The following is a 23597-nucleotide window of genomic DNA, read 5'->3' on the forward strand; positions in this document are numbered from 1 at the left end:
GTTAACTCCAGCAGAATAAACATGCAGATAGCACCGCCAGGTTCTGCTTCCCCAGAGGAAAGGGCTGTAATGCAGTGTGAGTGTGTTGGGGTGTGTGTGTGTGTGTGTGTGTGTGCGCGCGGTACCAGGCAAATATGGTTTTGTAGGGGGGAAAGCAGAATGGAGAACAACTCAGAGGCAGCTGCGATGGAAGAGGAATCCTATTCTAACCTGCATTTTAATGAGCCACATCTGCAGGCTTGCATTCTCTTTTTCTTCTTCCTTCTGTTTTTTTCTCTCTCTCCAACTTGTAAGCTAGCCAGGAAAAGGCACTGTTTTTCTAGCATTATTTCTGCACTTCCTGACATGCTGGACAGCAGATACTGAATAGATTTATCACCCTCTCGTCATTATATAAACGCCCAGTGATGCTCCTGCTTCATTGGTCAGACCTAAATGGGAAGGGACATGGGGAACTGTTCCTATCAGAAATGGTTGACTTTAAAAAAAATGTATAGAATTGACATTTATTAGGCTACAATTCCACCCTTCTTTTAGAAAGTAGGAGGATCAGAGGGGTTCTAGTGATCCTGGGTCCGGGCACTAGTTAGCATCAGCTGCTCTCAACTACATTCAAGGTCAGGCACCCCCAAACTGCGGCCCTCCAGATGTTTTGGCCTACAACTCCCATGATCCCTAGCTAACAGGACCAGTGGTCGGGGAAGATGGGAACTGTAATCCAAAACATCTGGAGGGCCGAAGTTTGGGGATGCCTGTTCAAGGCACTCAGAAGAAGCACTTTCCTGAACGGTCCTCTCTGTAAGGACAATGGCTGATAAGCTTTCTTCTTTTCCTATCTGAGTTCATTCTAGGAAACTGGTTCAAATCTAACTGAGATTGGCAGGCACCGAAAGCAGTTGCTATCCAATGGCAGGGTGTGAGCATTGAGCTTGATGGTTCACAATCTCAGGCCCCAGACACCCATACCACATTATCATCGCCGTGATTTTGGCAAGATAAATTTGCTACTTTGAGACAAACTCAGTGTATTCATACCTAGGACTCAGCTACACTCAAGTCAGTTGTATCATTGTAACACCATTGTAAAGATGCAACACCAGATGGCGATATAGAGCAGTGTTTCCCAACCAGTGTGCCTCCAGATGTTTTGGGACTACAACTCCCATCATTCCTGACCATTGGTCTTGCTAGCTAGGGACGATGGGAGTTGTAGTCCCAAAACATCTGGAGGCACACTGGTTGGGAAACACTGATATAGAGCACAAAATTTGTCTATGCAATTTTACATAGGGTTTTTTCCCTTTTGTTATAATGATCTAATTTATTCCTGTGCCCCAGCCATAGAGTTCATTCATAAGTTCTGTTGGGTGCTTCTGAGGTGGGGAAGACTAATGGCATGATCCCCACCTCTCCTCTGCATTCACTGTTTGCACCTGTTATCAACTGCTGATGATGCTGAAAGGAGCCAATCTCTTCTGCCTTATCAGAAGGAGGGGACAAGACCATCCCTCCCATTGTCCTTCCAGCAGTGGCCTCCCCGTGTCACCACTTGTCAGCAGGTGATGGAGGGGTTCGCTCTAAGTTTTATTTCAGCTTATTATTATTAATCATCATCATCACAAGGTTCTGGCCTTTGATTGCTTTTATTTTGCTTTGATGCAGGCTAATTGCTTTATGCAACTTTGTATTAGTTGTTTCATTGCCTGGAGATCATGCTGATTAGGATAGGCAGGACATAAATTTAACATGGTAAATGAATAATTGTGCCTAGAACCTTCTACCTTATAGAAGGCGCAGTGTGCCTTCATTGTTTTAATTCTCTTCTGACATCTTAAGGAGGATCTTAGGATCCTTTCTTGGGTAGCCTGCCATAGGAGGTCATGCGTAAGAAGTGCCCTGACTCCAGGACTCACTCAATCATCCTTCTTGACTCTGGGCATGAATTCCCTATAAGAGGAGCTTTTGTTGTGGCCGCATCGTTTCACGTCAACTCCAGACTGGGAGATCAGGCTGTAATAACAGAATTATCTGCATTGGGGAATGGAGAATCAAAACATGGACCCCCACGAATGGCAGGAAATCAAAAATCTGAGACATTGTCTCTGGAATGAAGATGACCCTCTTGGCCGGAGATAAAATATCAATGAGATAAAGAACTGCCAGCTGCTACTGAATAGGGTGGTGGCGGCGGAAATACATCCCCTTCGTGATGGTTGTCAGCTTGCATTTTCTGTTGCTCTAAGGCACTCCTAAATTCCTTGCTGCTAAAAAAAAAAAAGATAAAGAGGGTCAGGGCAGGCAGGGATAATAATATTCCATTTATGATGAATTGCAGCTGAGCGACTGAGAACAATAGCATGTGAGAAATGAGAGTGAAAGAAATCCTTGCAAAGCACAGAGCTCCAGCATCAATTGGGATTATGCAAGAAAGACAGAATTTGGCTCCCTTTTCTGTGGAAGCATTGAAAATAATTCAGAGGACACTTCCACTCTGTAAGTTCTTGAAAGTTAGCAGCCAAGCTCCGAAGTCCTAAAACGAGGCTGGAGCTAGGATGGTGTATTGGGTTGAATACCAGGTCGAAGCCAGAGTTTTCCACGGTTCGACTCCCTGCTTGCCCCACTTGTTGTGGGGAAGACTCTCACTTTGTACAGCAGACAGGCAGAAAAGTGGAGGAAGGTGAGGGAAACATGACGATTTGTCAATCCTAGCTGGGCTAGATCTCATAGGAGGGCCCAATCAAGCAATGCCACATAAAAAGAGCAAAAGTTGGTCAATCAGAGGGAGAAGTGGGTGGGCAGGAAGCAAAAGGTTAGGCGCAAAGGAGATAAACTGCGGCAAAACGAGCTGGTGGGGGAGACCAGAGCAAGTTGTCTAAGCAGCCAGAATTTTACTGGCCTGCCTAGAATTGTCTTCTCTTGGCCAGTTGCCAAACTGAATGTATTTGTTATGAGCAGCTAACACCCCTGGCTTCCTTTCCCAACAAATTCATTTATACAGTGGCCCGTTGCCCCCTTCTAGACAGCAGCATTCTACGTCTTTTGCTCAGTTCAAGAGAGCTGAGGAAAGTGCTCATCGCAGAGCTTCATTGCTCAAGCAGAAAGAGGCCGTGAATTAATCATAGAATTGCACTTTGATGTGGGAAGCGGAAGTTCCATATAAGGATAATCAGAAACCGTTGGGACGAGCCTATCATACAATAAGCTTTGTTGCTGATGGATCGATATCCAACAGCTCATGGGGACCAAGAGATGGAAAAATAATATGAAATATGAAAGGCAAGGCCAGAAATACATATTTGCAAAATAATGGAAAGTACTGGAAACCTTTGCTATCTGTCTTCTTTCTAGAAACTAGAGTAAAATCAACTGTTTACTTAACTTAAAACAGATCTTAGGAAACACTTACGGTATAACAGGGCAGAACAATGAAGGAACAAATTTGCCAGTTTTTAAATGTTGCATTTTCTTTGTTGTTGATTTAATTTACAAAGATATTGTATTAAGGAATGCTCTAAGCAGCTGGCATCCTGTTCTAAAAATATTCCTCAAATGATAACACCTCAGTAGAGTTTCAAGGCCCTGATTGCAGCTTTCACAACTGGGAGGACTTCAGAAATGTTTCTGTCTCCAAATAAGTTGCTTGGTTCCAAGAGGGCAATGCCACTGCAATGGTCCATAATAATGTGCTATATGGTTCTTTGTAAGCCTTGCTGAGATATACACTTTGCAACTGTTAATGTTGTTTTGTCTACCTTATTATAAACACCTACTTTCACTGCAGTGGTTGACTATGCTTTTGGGTTTGGCTGTGGTCTTTCCAAAGCCCTCTCTGACATGGATTTCTCAGGCATAGCTGCCAAGTCTCCCGTTTTCCCCAGGAAATCCCCGTTTTTCCAGCTGTTCCTAGCTGAAAAACCGGATTTTTTTTGTTTTTTCCTGGTTTATTCTGGCGCAGCGGCCATTTTGGAACTGGGCGGAGTATGCTCAGAAGCGACTTTTGATGCTGCTCTGCCCAGTTCCAAAATGGCTGCAGTGCGACTTCTGGCGTGGTGGCCATTTTGCAACTGGACAAAGCAGCATCAAAATTCACTTCTAAGCATGCTCCGCCCAGTTCCAAAATGGCGGCAGCGCTACTTACGGTCTGCTATTTCCGGCCCGGTCCCTTATTTCTCCGACAGCAACTTGGCAGGTATGTTCTCAGGTGATGGCTGAGTGGAAGATGTGTGTCAGTACCCAAGGACACTTCTTTCTTCTGTTAAGAGAAGCCAAACAACATGGAATGGAGTGGAATAACAGAGACTGTAATCCATGGATGTAGGGCAATATCTAAATCATCATTATCATAAGGCAAATATAGAAATCAGGGGTTGTGTTGGTTTCAATGGGTGGCCTTAGGTATTTCATGCCATCAGCAAAGCACCAGAAATTAAAAGTAATCTAAGAATGTAAAGAAATGCTAGTTCACATACATCTCTCAGACTTTTCTTGATGGCACCTAGAACCACAAAAAAAACTGTTACCTCCAGGCGCAACAGTGAATAGGAAAACTATTTTTCTTGTGTATGCGGGCCTGCCACCCAACTTCAGGTGTTGATTTCAGGATCATGCGACTATTTGGGGCTCTTGGATTTTGAACTTCAGAAGAGGAAATCTCAGTTCCAGATATATTCACTCAGCGGCTTTTGAATTCATATTGAATTTCAGTGCTTCTCTACCAACAATGGAATGGTGCTATCTGAGCTAAATAAGCTTGTCTGTTAGCCTTTGTTTCCATTAACCAAGCTCAGGCAGGCACGTGGGTTGAGTAAACTTGGTCACTGGGCTTTAATTCTGTCCATCGAAAGAATGCTGGGCACCTGTGCTAAACAGAATGGGCTGTTTGCACACGGTTCCATTCCTCGGGGGAATGTGGACAGCTGGCCGGAAGGGGCCTCTGTTGTTTCTCGTGCTTCCATTGATCAGGGAATGTGTGGACACCTGCACTGGGCGGCCTAGGCTGGGCAAATTGCCCATTGCTCCCAGGAGCAAGGGACATCTCCAGTTTGAACCCTGGGCCACTTGCAAATCGGTGTCCTCTAAAGAGATGGGAAGACGATGGGGAAAAGAACAACAAGGTGATGTCAATGGAAGCCCTGATAGAGCTCCAGACAGAGTGTGTTGTTGCCCAAAACCCAGGATGAGAGAGAGAACTCAAAGTACTTTTTGCTGGCAGGACTCAAGACAAAGCAAAAATAAAGGTTTCTGAATCTGCAAAGTATTATCCTTGAATAGTAGCTTTGAAACTAATGTAAACAGTGGTTTTTAGCGTTCTGCCTTGAGGGAACAATTGTCCCATTGACTTTTAAGCTGTCGTGAAATTCTTCTGTTCTAACAGGGAATTCTCAGCATCCTCCCTAAATCACAATTCCTAGGATCCTTTGGGGGAAGCCATGTGAGTTAAATTGCTAGAAAAACACTATAAATGGGCCGCATAGCTAAATAAAACCTCTGTTTTTATCTCCATGTGGAGAACTTGACTTCATGGTAGACTGTTTCCTTTCTCTCTCTCTCTCTCTCTCTCTCTCCTTCCAGGTGATCTTTCGTGCCTTAACTCCTGCTAACAAGATTGAAGACCCATATGGTCCTGAAGCACAAGACCTCATGAAACTCACCAATCTGCGGCTCCTCTTATTAAAGAGACAAGAGTGTCCTTGCCAAGGCTCAGGGCTGCTGGAGAAGCCCCACAGATTCTCCCATTATGCCATCTATGACCTAATTGTCCGAGGCAGCTGCTTTTGCAACGGCCATGCGGAAGAATGCCAACTTGCCAATGGGACAGTTGTTGTGGACAACATGGTAAGTGTTCAAGTTATGCCTTCTTAAAAACAACATAAAACAACCCTGCATATCTAGTGCATTAGATTTATCCTTTTGCATGGCTAATAGACCACAGGTTGTTGAATGTGGCCACAGTGAGGATCTCCAAACAATTAAAATACCTGTTTCAGGCTTCTCTGATCAGAACTTAGGCCTGGCTCAAATGTTGCCGTGGTGACAGGCCTGCTGCAGAACTTCCACACAACCAGGCTCTATGCCACAGTGGGAACATTTATTTTATTATAGCTTTTCACACCCTACCTTTAAGGATACACATCTTTTCAGCGCTGAGCACAAATGAAGTCAAATCAGATATTAATAAAATCACGATAAAAATAATATAGCCAAGGCAGTAGGCCCTCTGGTCTGGCTACAGCAGGCACCCCCAAACTTCGGCCCTCCAGATGTTTTGGACTACAATTCCCATCTTCCCTAACCACTGGTCCTGTTAGCTAGGGATCATGGGAGTTGTAGGCCAAAACATCTAGAGGGCCGCAGTTTGGGGATGCCTGTGCTAGAGTAATCTGAACAATTCATCTACTGCTGATACCTTCCTGTAGAACAGGCTTCCATAACCTGGTATTCTCCAGATGTTTTGAACCACAACTTCCATCAGTCCCAGCCAAGACAGGTGGAGTGAAACATCCACTTTATCCAAATTTCTTTTAGCATGGGATGGGATGGGATTGTTCTGCACATGCAAGTTCCATAAGAGTTACCAGGTTGATATACCTTGGTACTTGTTATTTGTGCAGAAAAGGACAATCATCACAGGATAGCAACTCTGTTCTAACATAATGTCTCAATTCCATGGAACATCTGGTGAAATTAAGTTGGAGAGATGTCTGCTTCTGAAGCAGTATGCCCACGTGGCTTTAAAGTTGCAATTCTGCAATTATGAATGAAGAGCTAAACATCTAAGACATGTGTTTTCATTATTCCTGACCATACTCAATGTATGTGAAGTGTTAGATTTAAACTATTAATATTTAAACACTGATGAAATACTAACAATGCACTGGGCATTGGATATTTCAAATAATTCCCTTTTTTGAAATGAAGGAAGGAAGGAAGGAAGGAAAGACCCGGCGGGAATGTTAAATCCTCTTCTGATTAACAGCGGCTCTCAATTCCAACCTTATTTTGGCCTCTAGAGAAATGCCAGATTTGCAAGGAGTCTGGGAATTAGTCGTTTTTTGGATAAGCTGGGAACAAGTTTATAATTACATCTAAAACAAAATGACAGAATGAGGGCAAATTTGCAAAGCTCATTTGGGTTTTGTGACTTACATTTACCTACATGTTCAAAAAAAATATGGTAAGAACCCTTTTCTCAGTGTTTATCTTTCCCAGCAGTTTAAAATGAAGTCGATTCAACTGGGTTTAGCAGGTGATGATGAAACTAGCAAAAGGCCTATTGCTGTGTCAGGTGGGATGCTTGGAGAGAGAATCAGCGCTACTGCTAAGGCCTTCTAAGCCAGGGGTTGAGAAGAACCTCATGCCCACCTGCCAATCCCCTGACACCATACATAGAAGACTGTTTAAAAACCCAACAGAAATTAACTGGACAAGATAAATGCAAAAATAAGAAGTGACATAACAATAACTAGGAGGAAGCCAGATAGATCTTTTGGGGAAGGTACAGCCTGGGCACATCCATGAACTAATGCCAAGAGTAGCTACCATGGACCTGTTCAGATGTTGTTGGACTACAACTCCCATCAGCCATGACTGTTGGCTGGAGCTGATGGGAACTGCACTCCAGCAACTTCTGAAAGGCACCACATTGGCTACCCCTGGACTTGGTCCTCCTTATAGATCTTGCAGTCCAGTCACAGCCTCCCTCCACACACATCCTTACTCAAATGAGGAAATGTGCACACAATACCAAGAAGTGTTTTTTGCTGGTCTCTCCTGTTGGGTTCTAGCACCTTTCCCTATACCTGCTGCTCACCTCCCTTCTTTTCCCAAGGTGAGTTTACTTGTCCTTGAGAGAAGAAAGGAAGGCAGAAGAGAGAGGGGTCCCCCCCCTCAAACGTTACAGCTGAACACCTGGAGAACCCCTCAGGGGGTTCCGAGCACCCAACTTTAATGTTTCTGGGGCACAATTAATTTGGGGGGTAAACACAAGATTGCTTCCCCATCGCTCCTGCTGATACGGTTTGCAGCCCCCGGAACCTATGTGAGTAAATCTGTTAGGCCTCAGATTGCCAGAGGCCAAAGGAGAACTTCCCTGGAACCAAACATGGAACAGTGTCCAAAGAGCTTTTGTCATGCACACACAATTATTATACAGACATGACCTTCTGCCATGCCTACTATAAATACAAATCAGGCAGCAAGAAATATCAGGAGTTTAGACAAAGGGAACTAAAATAAGGCAAATACCTGAAGGTGTCTTAATTTTACAGAGGAAAGGCCTCTGTTTTGAAGGCCTGTCAGAGGATAGTCTTATATTTGGAGTTGTCCTCTGCTCAAAGAGCTGTCTGCTCCAAATCCGATTTAAAGATCAGGAACCATAAAAAGGGAGAGCAAGAAACCTGGAGGTGCCTCCCAACACTTGGCCAGCAAACAGAGCAGGCACATTAAGTTCCCTCATGTCTTTGCCACAATGGTGAAATGCATTGTATTTCTATTTCATTAACAATAATTATCATGTTCGAATTTCCTCCAAAAATTTTACTCCCTTTTTGTGAAGGAAATCCCCCTCCCATTTCTCTCACTAGACACCAGCATACCCTCCAATATTTCTCCATTGAAAATAGTGATGTCCTATTCCATAATGATGATGATGCCCCAGTCACTCTGGGCAGTGTTCAACATGTATAAAAACATAATGAAACATGAAGCATTAAAAAAAAAACCTTCCATATACAGGGCTGTCTTCAAATGTCTTCTAAAGATTATGTGAGGGACAGAAGCTATAGACAGCCGCCTCCCATCTTAAACACAAGCTCTTCGCCCAGCGCAAGTGGGAGCGGGGAGGGGGATGTTTCTAGCGAGGAATCAGGAAGGAGGAGCCAGGGCTCAGGCAAGGTAGCTGAGCCCAGGCACCGCTTGGGAAAGGAAGGGGGAAGTAGGGAAAACGCGGGACGAAGACCGATCCCAGCGACCCCGGAATTGCGCAGGAAACGACGGGGGCGGAGATTTAGTATCCCCAGGCTACTTTGCTGGAGGAAAACACGGGAATCTCCATTCGGAGGTTCTGCACCCGACTGACAACATGTACATAGCACTGTTTCAGCACTGTAAATAGACTGCACTAAATAAAAGGATAAAAATGCAGAGCTGTGAGGAGTCATTACTCTAGAGTAGCCACCAGCGCCACTGTGACAGATTCTATAGTTATTTATCTCTTTGGCTCAGGGGCCACATAACTCCATGTGCCCCAATATTTATCTGATGAAAATAGGGACATCCTAAGGAACAGCAGGACATTCTGGGATCAAATCATAAACTGGGATGGCTTCTGTAAATCTGGGACTGGAAAATAGGGACGCTTGGGGGGGGGTCTGTGCCAGTCAACCCTTTGGTTTATCAAAACAGACAGGGCCTTTCGTGGGAAGAAAGGGGAAAGAAGTTCTGAGTTACAAGTTTGTATCAGGGCCAAAGAATTCATGCTTTAGCCATAGCTCATGGTTATCAGCTGTGCAGTGTGGGCCAGAAAAACCGAAATGCATAAGGTACTTGCATGACAAGCATTTGAATCAGAGCTTCGGGTATGTGTGGAGGAAGGGAAATGGAAAGAAAATTACACATTGCAATGAAGACAAGGATGGTAGGGAAGTAATGATAACTAAAGCCCCTCTCCCTGAGATATTTAGAAAGTTCTCCAGATTCAGGTTCCAAAATCAGAATCCAGCCCATTTAACCAGAAGCAAGCAACACCAATTAACAGCTGAACTCTGCCAGTTTCCTTGTTTGGCTCTCTAAAGAAATCTAAAAGCCAAAGTAGTTTAAAATACTTTAATTTTGGTGAGACATGTCATTACAGAGTCCAGGATTCTTTTCACAATGTAGCTTCATATACCTCTAGGTTTTTGTAATCTTGCCTTGCGTTCGTCTGAAAGCAAGTTGCTGAAATTCGTTGCTTCCATTTCATTGTTTTAGAAGTCAGGAGGACAAGCAACAACTGTATGAGTCCCACAATATTTTAAGAAAAATTCTGAACCACCACAGCTCTGGCATACATCTAGGATTCACCCCCACTATCCTAGCAACAAAGGATGTTATTAAACTCCACCCACAGGAAATATGGGTCCACTTAAGGAATGAGTCGATAAGAGGAAAACAAACAGCTAAATATGCAAGTGTTGAAGCCTCACAAGATGAATAACACATTGAATTAACGCAGCTGGTTGAAGAATAAACACACTGCCCAAGAGAAAACACATTATGGCCCACGCTCTTGGCACAGGGATTGTAAACCTTAACTGGATTTCTCTTTTATATTTTCCTCTAAATGTTGTGCCACTAAATGACTTCACCCAGCATGGAATTGAATTGTTTTGTTTAACAAAAATTCACAAATTCCTCATTTCTCAGAATTTAATAGGAAGAATGCATCCTGATACATTAACACTTTTTTTTAAAGAATGAACTTTATGAGTTTTCAGCTTGTTTTCTTGAATGTGGAAAAATACGTCCCATTTTTGTTGCTGCTTCATCTTTGCCTTTACTCTGAAGTTTCACTTGCAGATGTTGTGTTTGATCAGTTTGGCTGTGATGACCCGCTTGATTTTGTCTTCAGTGTTGCATAGGGTGCAATCAGGTTGCAGATTCACTTCTGCCAGCCGCCTGATTGGCTGCTCCTGCAGGCCAATCAGGTTGCGGATTCACTTCCACCTGGAGTTGGATTGGGTAGCTCCTATTGTTCTAGGATTCAGCTCAGTACATAACAGTGCATATGACGTGATTTCTGCATCCTTGGGACTGGATCCAATGGGTTTAAGTTTCAGGGTGATAAATTTCCAATAGGCAGTAGGAGAAACATCTTGGCACAGTAAGAACAGTTTGACAATGGAACCAAAGGTCTTGAAGAAGGACAGACATCTGTTGGAGATGCTCCAGCTCTGAATATCCTTTATTGAGCTGGCCCGTACCATCTCTATGATTCTATGATGTCATGGGACACACATCAATAGAATCACGTAAGTGGCCACAGCCAATAGCATTAAATAGCAGTGGATTAAGCTATGGGTTGTTTGTTCATCCAATAGAGGTTGTTGTTTTTTTAAAGAGGTTCACAAATTGTTGCAAGTCAGGGTAATTATTCATACCACAGGAGCTCTCCAATAGGTAGTTTGTGGTATTTGTGCAGCAATACATTGCAGTTTTGAGTGCGAGGAAGGTGTGATGTCCTCACTATAGGACTACCTATTTAAGAGGAATTGAGATGTTTGGACCTACTACAAAAAAAAAAGAGTAACAACTTTGCATTCATTGTGCAAAGACACCATAGTTTGCACATAGATATAATGGATCATGACAGTCAATGACAGCTAAAAAAGGAAAGAGCTTCATATCTAAAGCAGTAAACAACATTATAGAATTTCATATAACCAGTCCTTAATAAAAATCCTAGTCTATAATCTCACTTTTGATGGCACAAGCAAGGTAATCACGGTAGTTTTGTTAATGTTTATATACCAAAGAAAATGGGCAAAAGAGAGTATCATTATTAAAGATGTGAAATACCCCTTGAAATCAATGACTAGGATGTCATGGAACATCTTATTTTAAGCAAGCAACAACATTGCTTGTTAAAGATATTTAATATATCCAAGGCTGGCTCTGAAGGAAGTGGTCCTCCCCCTGTCTGATCAGGCACCTAGGGGTACTTGTGGAGAGACAGGTATCAACAGTGGTGAGGAGCACCTTTTTGCCAACTTCATTGGTGACATAGGCTTTGCATCTTACTGGAATAGGAGGAGTTTACTAAGCTGATTCATTCTTTTATAACCCTTAGGATTGACTACTGTGATATACTTAAGTAGAGCTGCCCTTGAAGGTGCCATTGAAGCACAACACTGCTGCCTGACATCTTAGAGGTTGGGAGGTGTCCACATTTGCAATGTTTCCAAAGCACTTTCCCCAAATATTTAATTTATTGTTATTTATTTATTAAACATATTTGGTGATTATCACCCGAAAGTCTTCAAGCAACTTATAGCAAAAAATATATACCATATAAGGGGAAATCATATAATACATTAATATTCTGTATAACATAGCATTTAGGGGATGGGACGGGACATACCAGCCTTATAAATAATAGCAAACAACATTAACAATACTCAACTAATAAACAAAGCAATACTCTGGCCCTCTAATTAGCAAATAAACAAAACCCTCAACCCTGCCTCCCTAGTCCAAAAATCATTCACATCGAACCAACCATTTCCCCCCTTTAACCTCTTCACCCCACCCATAAGTCTGGTGTCAAGGCCAGCTGTTACAAATCAGTGGCGGGTGGGTCCAGTGTCCTCCAGGGATGGTCCGGCATATCTCTTCTCCCTTAGCAAAGCAAAGCAGGAAGATGATAACAAAGGTTTCACCTGCTCCTCATGTTGCTGGTGTAATGCATTTTTGTATGTTATCTTCATGAATTTGTGCATCATTACACACCTTTTACCCTAGTGTATGAACCCCCACCCCCACCCACTATTCATTTGGAAAACAACATTGTGAAATTCGGAGATCTGCAAATTTTGAAGAATGGCTGTATTTTGGTTTGTGTATCGCTTCGGAAAGTGTGACTTGTGTAGGTTCAACTTTAAATGCGAACTTAATCAAATGCCTCCCCCATCCCTACCTACTGTGGAACATGAAGGGGAGAGTGCTATTGCTATCACATTCTGCTTGTGGGCTTTGTTCTTATATGCCATTCACCTCATATAGAATTGTTGGTTGGGGTAGCTGAGCAGAAACCTGGGTTGTGTAAGGTAAAGCTAGTTTTTCTCTCATCTCGGCCATCATCTTGGTGACTTGGCTGTCGCTTTCCTTTGCAAACATTATCTTCCTCTCTGAGAAGTTTTGTTCTGTTCCCTCTCATAATCCCACAACCAACTGAATTTGTACACTATCTGATCTAAGCTTTGCCAGTCTGTGTGACCTCCAAATACCACGGGAGCTACTGTGTGTTGTAGCTTGCAAATCACCGAACATGTTTTTATTGAGAGGGAAGTTCGGCTGTATATGCCAATTAACTGACTAACCCAAGAAATAATAAAGAGACATTCAGCTTGTGGAATGATTCAGGCTAGTTTCTACTAGGGTGAAAAGACTCAGAGTTGTTATATCTGAAAAGTTGCTCACATACAGGGCCATCTCTAGGCCTGGGCTGGGAGGCGCAATGCGCCAGGGCGCCTGGCCACCAGGGGGCGTTGCCGCTGGGGTTGGGATGGAGGAAGAGCAGACCCATCTTTCCTGTTAGGGCTACTGGCGTGTTGTGCCAGGGCACCACCTCTCAGGGGTGCCCCAGCGAGTTGGGGAGCTGCACGGAGCAAGCGCCCCTCACCACTCACGCTCCCGAGCCTAGCTCCTCCACAGCGGCTCCCTGCTGGAGGAGCTGCCAGCAAGCCCCGCCAGCAGCACCGCCCTTGTCCGCCTCTTCTTGGGCTGTGGGTGCCGTTGCGGGGAAGCCGGCCACGAGCCTCCCATTGGCACAGCAGCCAGGGCTCCCTGGACGGCAGCGCCGCGCAGCCGCTTTGGCCGAGATGAACCACAGCTGGCAGCGCCCCCGCCTGTCAGGCCACCCTCTCCAGCGGCCCGCTGCGCCTGGCCCTGCCTGGCAGAGTGTGAGTCCGGCGTTGCCGTTGCCAGTCCTGTTTGCGGCGGGTGAGAAGCAGAAGGCACGGCATGGCGGCGTCGGAGGGAGGAGTGGCGCCTCAGAGGTGCACGAGGCGCAGTAGCTAAAACGAAGTGCACACACACACACACGTCCCCAGGGCAGCGCGTGGCTCCGGCTTTCCAGCTGGCAAGGGGGCGTCGGGGGCCGGAGGGATCTCTGAGCCACGGCGCTGGATAGGGTTAAGACGGCCCTGCTCACATAAACCTTTGTCCATGAAGAGGAAACTTTTTGTTGCATGAAAATACATGTAACACTGGGTTTTTGTTGTTGTTGTGAAAAACATATTCAGAAGTAGTTTTTTTTTTAGTGGAAATGTAGTAGTTGGTAATACAGATTTTAAACCCTTCCTCTGGGGGCTGTTTTCCCACTCCAGATCACCACCTTCCACAGACTGCTTTTCTTCCATTGGGAATCTAGATTAATTATAAATGTGCATTTGATTTCTATCCGGAACAGGTGGAAAGCAGCTGGAAAAGTCTTTGTTAGAAAAACCTGCTACCTACATATTAGCCTGGTAAAAGAAGGACAGCAGTGGCTCCCTGCGATATTCCTAACAACCAGGTGTAGGTTTATGCCTTACTATAATGCAGGCATCCCCAAACTGCGGCCCTCCAGATGTTTTGGCCTACAACTCCCATGATCCCTAGCTAACAGGACCAGTGGTCGGGGAAGATGGGAATTGTAGTCCAAAACATCTGGAGGGCCGAAGTTTGGGGATGCCTGCTATAATGTGTGAACAAGCCCCAAACAAGGACCAAGTCCTTATAATTGTAATGAAAATGATAGGCACCAGAGCCACAGTAGTGTGGCTGAGTAAAAAAAGTATGAGTTCTTCTTTGGCAATTACTCGTAGCCGAGTAAGATTGTCTTTCATGAACATGGTCTTAGCAGTGAGTCTGTAAGTGGCTGTGGAGGCCAATTCTGGATCTACACATCCTTCCATGGTGGGGACATAGGTTTCCAGGCGGGAGTTGATCATGGTGAGGGTTTGCCAAATGTGCCTTCTTCTTAGCTCTTTTCTCCTTTTCGGCCTGAGTTTGTGTTTCTTCAAAGTCCATGACACCTTTGGTAAATGCTGTTCTCCAGTCGGAGCACTCACAGGCCAGTATTTCCCAGTTATCAGTACTTACATTACTTTTTAAAAAAAGATTTGCCTTGAGAGCATCTTTAAACCTCTTGCTGTCCCCCAGTATTTCACTTTCCATTCTTGAGTCAGGAATAGAGTAGTTGCTTTGGAAGACGATAATCAGGCATCCGAACAATGTGACCCGAAAGTATGAGTAGTTCTGTCACCATGCAGGAATGTACCCAAGGCTAATATCTGTGTCAAGCTGGAATTGGGGTGGTCCATCCATTAGCAGTTGCAAGGTTACAAACAGTTACCAAGGTCATTTAGTCCAAACAGAAAAGAAAGCAAATGACCAACTCTTATTCAAAAAACAAAACCAGGGCATAGGAGAAGTGAGAAGCCATATTGGGGCCATTTGGCTGCAAAGGCAACCAGATACCAAGCAGAATGTCCACTCCAAAAGATCTATCAAAGCCTGGAAAGCTATATAGAAGTTTCAGCTAATAAGAAGGCCAAGGCGAAAACTAGATCTGAAGTACATGGACATAGGATGCCCAGTAATGTTTGTATGCGCGCGCGCGCACACACACACACACACACACACACACACACACACAAGCTGGCCCTGCCATGTGTTGCTGTGGCTCATCCATGTGATTTCCCCCACCCTGTGCCGATCCATGATGTATCCCGCCCCTCCTCCCTCCACCCCTGGCTTATCCCTGTGATTCCCCCCACCCTGTCCCGACCCATGACATATCACGCCCCCTCTTCCCCCCACCCCCGGATCATCCCTGTGACTGGTCCCACCGTGTCCTGACCTATCCCATCCCCTCCTCCCCCCAACCCCCACCCAGGCAAGTCAGTACCTCCATTCTGCTTAGTCTGTAAAGGCTTCAGCCTAGTATGTAAACAGGAGCTGAGGTGTTGTTGAGAGGGAAGGTTTTATAGGTGCAGTACCAGTGTAGCCACCACTAGAGGGTGCTGGTTTGCAACCTGGTTTTTTCCCAGCATGCATTTTCGTCTGAGTGATGTGTTTTGAAACACAGGGTTTTGGGGGTTTGGGGGTTTTACCTGGCGGTGTGACATCTGTCTTAGCAAACTTTCCTATAGCTTTCGGTCATTTGCATGTGATGTTGTGTCAAAATTTGACCTCAATCGGTCAAGCTTTTTTGGTGAAAAGTGGAAACACACCCACATGCCCAGTTTACATACTAATAATAATTAATAATTAATAAATATTTTATTTGTACCCCACCCATTTGGCCAGGGGTTACCCCCCCCCAGCCACTCTGGGTGGCTTCCAAAAAAGATCTAAAATACATTAAAATGTCACACATTAAAAACTTCCCTGAACAGGGCTGCCTTTAGATGTCTTCTAAATGTAAGTTAGCTCCTCCAGGAACAAAAGTGTGATTTAATTGATTAAATAAATATTCAAAGGAATGTCTATGGGACATTTAAAAGGGGACTGGTTTGATTGCTTAACCGCTTGGCTACTGGTGGATTTTGGTTATTTTAATCATTTAATTGCGACCTTGTGGCTACTTTCATCTCCTGTGGAAAATCAGCACTAATCCTGCCGGTAGAGAGACATTTGATTGGAAACACTTGTAAAGGCTAATAAACTGGTTTAATTGGCCTTGTGTCTTCAGTAAAGGAATTTTTTGCTATTAAACACATTTTTTTAAAAAAAAGAAAGAAGCAATCAATTTAGATTGGAACAGTCAAAAGGCATTGGAAACAAGAATTGTTCTAGAATCTTCTGGAATAACAAAAGGTCAAAAACTTGGTTTGTTATATCCTACATTTCCCCCCATTGTACTCTTCAACTAATGTGTTATATCAGAGGTCATTGTTACCTGTTGCTGTTCTCTGCCGGTGAATATGGCTGTGTAGGAACAGAATGAGCAGACTGCACAGGAACAGAATGAGCAGTCCCAACCCTGCTTACACACACAACACATTTACTGAATATCTGTGCAAGGCTTCAGATAATGCCTGATTCTTGAATATGTAAACAGGCCCAAAGTTTCCCTTTCATTCATCTGTGTTAGAAGACAGGAGCTCAGGTAACACTTCCATCCTGTCCTACTGAATATGCTTTTTCACCTGGAGGAAGTTGTTGCCCAACTCCCGGGCAGGTGAGAAATTCTATTGGTTTGCATGAAACCCAATATGAATTCTTGCCCGTTCCTTGGGGCCTGCAAGTGACTTGCTGATGATGATATGCAAATCTCTCTGTGTCCAAAATTGCTTTGGCAGCAGTACAAAGTGAACATGTAGCCAAATGACAAACATTTTCAGTGAATCGGCAACAGATGCCCAGTTCTGGAAAGGTTCCAGTACCCAAACTTCAGTCAATGGGCCATACCCCCGCCCCCATTGACTAATGACAGCCAAGAAATAGCACCAGTGGTAGCAACAACAGTAGGAATCATCAAGCAGGATAAAAGAGGCTATGTGGAGAAGCAGAAGAGGAAGGAAGGATAAAATGAAACCAAATGGAAACACAAGTCTGGGTCACAATAGCCTGCGTCAGAAATGTTCCAGCCAATGTGCTCCTTCCCACCCCGCCATGAAACTCCAGTTTCCATTACTTTACCATCATAATTATGATGGCTGGGAACAAAAGGAATTCTTGATTGAGGTCCAGAAATCAAAACGTTGTGACAAGAGCAGATCACAGGGAGCACATTAATCCTCTTCTTGCTCAATTCCGTTTGCTGCCAGTTAGCTTCTGGGGATTATTCAAGATGCCGGTTATTATCTACCAGCAAAATGCCTATCGTTATGGTGAGTGTGTGTGTGGAAGGAAGGACATGCATATTTCAGGGACGTCATGAGTGGAGAGCATTGGGTCTCTGCTTGCCTTGACTTCAACAGAGGCCATATATAGAGTAGGGGTCTGGCACCATCTGCATAGTCCTTGCGTCTGCTAAGCCAAATCCTGGTTCTGTTTCTTGGGTGCTCTAAGCCAGGGGTCCCCAAACTAAGGCCTGGGGGCCTGATGCGGCCCAATCGCCTTCTAAATCCGGCCTGCGGACGGTCCGGGAATCAGCATGTTTTTACATGAGTAGAATGTGTCCTTTTATTTAAAATGCATCTCTGGGTTATTTGTGGGGCATAGGAATTTGTTCATTTCCCCCCCTCCAAAATATAGTCTGGCCCCCCACAAGGTCTGAGGGACAGTGGACCGGCCCCCTGCTGAAAAAGTTTGCTGACCCCTGCTAAGCCAACCCCAAAAAGTCAGAGGGAATTTGATAGTGAGTGGGGCCAAGGCCCCAAATAGGCCGGGCTAGAGTTTACACTTGTACATACATGCTAAAGCATACCCAGGGGTGACCTGTCTTTTTTTGCCGCCTGAGGCAAAATGGGAAGGTGCTGTCCCCACCCCACCCAACCATGCCTGTTGAACCAGTGCCTCACTTGCTGGGGTCACATGGTTGCAGCGGTGGCTTCCAGTAGGATATCATAAGATCTTGCTGAACTCTTTTGAGAGCTCTGTAAAATCTCACAGTCTAGAAGTCTTGTTCAGAAAATAGACTAAGCCCATGTAGCTTATGGGCTGGGCCTACTGCTGTTTTTCTGCCTCCCCACATCCCAGCACTCAAACATGAAAAGAAATATGCCAGATTAGACCAAGGGTTCCCTCTTGTCTTGCTGTGGCGAACTTCAGTGATCCTTGGATGAAGTGAGGTATAGAAATTCAATAAATAATAATATTTATAATGCTGCTATAGGTAAAAGGTAAAGGGACCCCTGACCATTAGGTCCAGTCGTGACCGACTCTGGGGTTGCGCGCTCATCTCGCATTATTGGCCGAGGGAGCCGGCGTATAGCTTCCAGGTCATGTGGCCAGCATGACAAAGCCGCTTCTGGCAAACCAGAGCAGCACATGGAAACGTCGTTTATCTTCCCGCTGTAGCGGTTCCTATTTATCTACTTGCATTTTGACGTGCTTCCGAACTGCTAGGTTGGCAGGAGCTGGGACCAAGCAACGGGAGCTCACCCCGTCACAGGGATTCGAACCGCTGACCTTCTGATCGGTATAGCTATAGCTAAGTATAAATTATGTAGGAATGTTAGTCCTATCAGTGCTGCCAAATTGCTTCCCAATTTTATATAGCCAGCAAGCAAATAATGCTTTTGTTTTTTTAAGCCACCAGTTCTTTATCCAATCAAAAAGATATGGGAATATTTCTCTTTCAAAGTGTCTGTTATGTCAGACATGCAGAGGAATGAAGTCTACATGGTTCTCAAGGCTGCTTGTTTGTTTGTTTTTTTAAGTGACTCATCTGGCTTAAAATGTTTTACTTCTGAATTAACCAGAAAGTCCCTAGCATTCAACAGGATTGATTTATAATTTTTTCCTTGGCACCAAATTGTGGTTTTCTTGTTCCTGTTTTATCCTATCCAACTTTTTCCCCCAGTCCTGCACTTGGTATTAGGGATGGGGGAGAAATTTGATTCAGTTCACATTTGACAACAAATTTATTTGATTTGCACTTTCTGAAGCAATATGCAAATCGAAACGCATTCATCCTTTGAGACTCATACTGCTCTGAATGATGTGTACAAAAATGCATATACAGTGGTACCTCTACTTACGAATTTAATGTGTTCCGAAAACACATTTGTAAGTCGAAAAAATTTGTAAGTCGAATCCCATAGGAATGCATTGGGAGAAAAAATTCGTAAGTCGAAGCAACCCTATCTAAAAATTCATAAGTAGAAAAAAATCCTATCTAAACCGCATCCAAGATAGCGGACGGAGCTCCATTTGTAAGTAGAAAAATTCATAAATAGAGTTATTCGTAAGTAGAGGTACCACTGTACTTGGGTTGTTGCTGGCGTCTGTCTGTTTTGAGAGACAATGGAGTGTGCCTTCAGGGGTGAAGTCAGGTCTCTGCATTAGCAGCACCAAAGTGACCTCCGTAGGGCGCAAGACTGCGCAGTGTGTATGGAGGTCCTGGGCTGCCCAGACAACAAGACCCCCGTCTCAGCCTCGCTGATGTGGTCCAAAGGAAAGCAGAGCAATATATTTGGCACCAGCTTGGCTGCAGGAGTTGCCGGAAGGAGGCCTATAAGGCACAAGTAGATAGTCACGATAACAACACATGGCAATGCATTATACCAGGAAACGTTATTTTCTGTATAGTAGGCATAATTGTTTACAAACATGTATTATCCACCCCAAAATGCTAAACTTTTTGAGAGGGGTGGAATTGATTTAGAAACGTAGAGAACCAAACTTAAGATGGAAAAGTGAGGAACTGTGAGAAACCAAAATTGACCCATTGACCCATCTCTGCTTGATATACAGTCGTACCTTGGATCTCAAATGCCTTGGCTTCCGAACAAATCAGCTCCCGAATGATCCAAACCCAGAAGTGAGTGTTCCAGTTTTCGAACAACTTTTCGGAAGCTGGACGTCCGATGGGGCTTCTGCGGCTTCTGATTGGCTGCAGGAGCTTCCTGCAGCCAATCAGAAGCCATGCTTTGGTTTTTGAACATTTTGGAAGTTGAATGGACTTCCGGAACAGATTCTGTTCGACTTCCAAGGTATGACTGTATAACTTATGTGGTTTAAAAGAAGGCTTCACACACTGAAATACTAAGGTGACAGTTATTCAACTGTTCTTTCTTTCTTTCTTTCTTTCTTTCTTTCTTTCTTTCTGTCTTTCTGTCTTTTTTTCTCTTTCTTTCTTTCTTTCTTTCTCCCTTCTTAAATTATAAGCAGGTTCAGGGTTTTGAACACAGGCATTCTTCTACGATTCCCTAGAGGCTTCCTGTACAATGTACTCTGTCCCCTCCATCCTCCCCTGAGGCTGACTACAGCCAAGTGCAGAGAGGGAGAGAAATGCATACCCCGAAGTCTCTGCTCAGTCTTCCGTGAGGAGGCAGCAAACTGTTCTGGGCACAGAAAATCTGCCAGCTGGCTCTAGAGGAGCAGTGGCATCAGCCATGTAGCCTGTGTCCTCATATCTGATCTGAAGGGATTAGGAAAGAGGGAGAGGAGGTGGGGGGGGGGTTGCTGTAGGGAGCTAGCTGGTGAAGGGTAGCAGAGAGGAGCGTAGAGGAGATGCGTCTATAAATTTAATTTTTTAAGAATGCTTCTCACCAGTTTCTCACCTGCAACGACATGTTATAGGGCCTTGCAGCAGATGAAACGCAACCCCCCCTTTTAAACACCACAGAGAACTGCCAGTGGCATTACTAGCAAGATTAAAGGGATTTAGATTAGATTCATGCCTCAGTCTGAACTGAAATCTCAGGCTCCACTTTTGTATATAATATGCAGTGAGGCAGAAGATGGCTGCATGGCTACAACATTTGGTACCCCAACCCCATGTGCAAGAGGGGGCGGTGGAAGGAATTCAGGGGTGCAGGGGGGGTGTTTGACGACTGGAAAATTGAACTCAGTGGGGTCCATTCAGTTCAACTTTCATTCATTTCACAACCAATACAGAGGGGGATGACTGGGAGTCCTCTTCCATATTTTAAAAATCACATTTGAAAACAAAAGAGAGAAAGACATTTGAAAATGTGAGGAAAAAGGAAAATAAAGTGAACTAGGCTTTCAGCAATGAAAACAAATGGTACTTGAAGCAATTTCTCTCCTTTTGCAACCCTCACTAAATAATTATTTTAGGCTGCCGGCGCCTGTGTGTCCTGCTAAAACCCAAGTCGGCTTGATCTCAAAGAGGTGGCCGAGCGAGAGCTAATGACACACTTCTGCATTAGGTGAGGATTCAGATTTTTGCAGATTTTTCAGACCCTTGAGGTTTCATTTCTTCTCCTCGGAAGGAAGAATAGGGGCACATTTCTTTCAGCATGTCACCTGTAGGCCTGTAGCTAGGCCTTCTCCAGTAGGTCTAGATCGGGCTGTTTCAAGAAATTGCCGCCGCCATCCATCTTGGAACTGCCGAAAGAGGCTCCAAGCGAATGGGGCCTGGAGCTTTGGGCTTGGGAAAGGAGCAGGAGGAGTCGCCGTCCCTCTGCCCCTTCCAAATTTTGGACGTCCAAGTGGAGAGGGTTCCAATGAGCAGCCCTTTGGGATGCAATGAATGCATGTTCTTCCACCAAAAAGACCTCTTAGCTAGTGCATTTTAGCGCTTTACCATTTTCTGAATGTGTGTGTTGTTGTTGCTTTCTTTGACAGGTCCATGGGAAGTGCATGTGCAGACATAACACTGCAGGGCAGCATTGTGAGAGGTGCGCGCCACTGTACAATGACCAGCCATGGGAGCCAGGCGATGGAAAAACAGGGACACCAAATGAATGCAGAAGTATGTGGGTATGGCGAAGAGAGGGTAGAGATGAAGGGTTGCAATGTAATCCATCTTTCCACCCAGCAGCAAAGCCCGATAACAGCCAATTCATGGAGTCTGGATTTACGGTGCTCTAGCGACAGATGGGGAATGGGATTGCCAAGCAACTGCCTGAAACTCCTTTCAGTCTCTCTCTCTATGTGTGTGAGCAAATGTGGTTGGCCTATGTGATATATTGTAAAATAGGGTACAAAGAGCAAAGCTCTGGTTTTCGAAGAGATTTTGCCCTAGCATTGCTTACTAGAGTTTTGGCCTACGATGAAGGCAGGGGGAAATATACAGATTTTTTAAAAGTTCATCTGTTTCCCAGCAGGTACCATTGTAGATTTATTTATTTATCTATTATTATTATTATTACTTATTGGATTTATATACAGTGGTACCTCGGTTTATGAACACAATTGGTTCCGGAAGTCTGTTAATAAACTGAAGCGTTCATAAACTGAAGCAAACTTTCCCATTGAAAGTAATGGAAAGTGGATTAATCCGTTCCAGACGGGTCCGCGGAGTACTCAACCTGAAGCGTACTTAACCCGAAGCATGGGTGTAATTGGTTTCGGAAGTCTGTTCATAAACTGAAGCGTTCATAAACTGAAGCGAACTTTCCCATTGAAAGTAATGGAAAGTGAATTAATCTGTTCCAGATGGGTCCGCGGCGTTCGTAAACCGAAAATTCGTAAACCAAGGTGTTCATAAACCGAGGTTCCACTGTACCGCCCTATATATGCAGGTCTCAGGGCGGTTCACAGAATTTAGAGGCTTTCTAGTTTTATTTCATTTCGTCGAAGAGTAGTACTTCATTTCATGGTAAAAGTCCTACCATCGTTCCTCAGAAAATAATATATTCGGAATGGGTATGTTAGCTGAAATACTGTTTGAAAAGAATACATTGGATAAAGCAAAACTCCAGTTACAGTAAGGTTTTTTGAATCAGAATTAAAGTGGCTCATCTCTAGAGGTTTAAGGTTTCCATAATTAAAATTCTAACTTCTAGGGATCCTTTCATCTTAAAACTATGGAGCAGTTAGTGGCCTGGATGGAGATGTGTCTGTCATTGGCCATTTTTACTTTTATTGGCCTAATGTACAAGTCACTGTTCCAAAAAAGATTCCGGTTTAAAGTAGTTGAGGTGGGGTGGGGTGGGGTATTTGAGGGACGAGGACTGAACACCACAGATCCTTCATGCTAGATGCAGCCCCAGAGGCAATATTTACACCCGCTTTTATCAGAACAGGGTGGGCTGGGTGAAGCTCTTCTCATGTTTTACATCTTATATACTAACAAAAGGCAACAAGCTTTATATGGAATCAGTTTTGCAAATATGATTACAATAAGTGCTTGGTTATCAGCACAAATGGGGTGCGGGTGGCGCTGTGGGTTAAACCACAGAGCCTAGGGCTTGCCGATCAGAAAGTCGGCGGTTCGAATCCCCGCGACGGGGTGAGCTCCCGTTGCTCAGTCCCTGCTCCTGCCCACCTAGCAGTTC

General features: G+C 44.4%; 1 protein-coding gene across 1 annotated transcript in view; it reads left to right on the forward strand.

Moving 5' to 3' along the window:
* LOC118080763 (netrin-4-like) overlaps positions 1–23597 on the forward strand; it is a 67675-nt gene that overhangs the window by 18990 nt on the left and 25088 nt on the right. The window contains exons 3-4 of the mRNA XM_035106497.3: positions 5572–5835; positions 21943–22069. Of these exons, the coding sequence (XP_034962388.1) occupies positions 5572–5835; positions 21943–22069 (391 nt within the window). The remainder of the gene's footprint in view (positions 1–5571; positions 5836–21942; positions 22070–23597) is intronic.

This window comes from Zootoca vivipara, chromosome 2, assembly GCF_965207765.1.
Source record: "Zootoca vivipara chromosome 2, rZooViv2.hap1.1, whole genome shotgun sequence".
NCBI classification, from domain to species: Eukaryota; Metazoa; Chordata; class Lepidosauria; order Squamata; family Lacertidae; genus Zootoca; species Zootoca vivipara.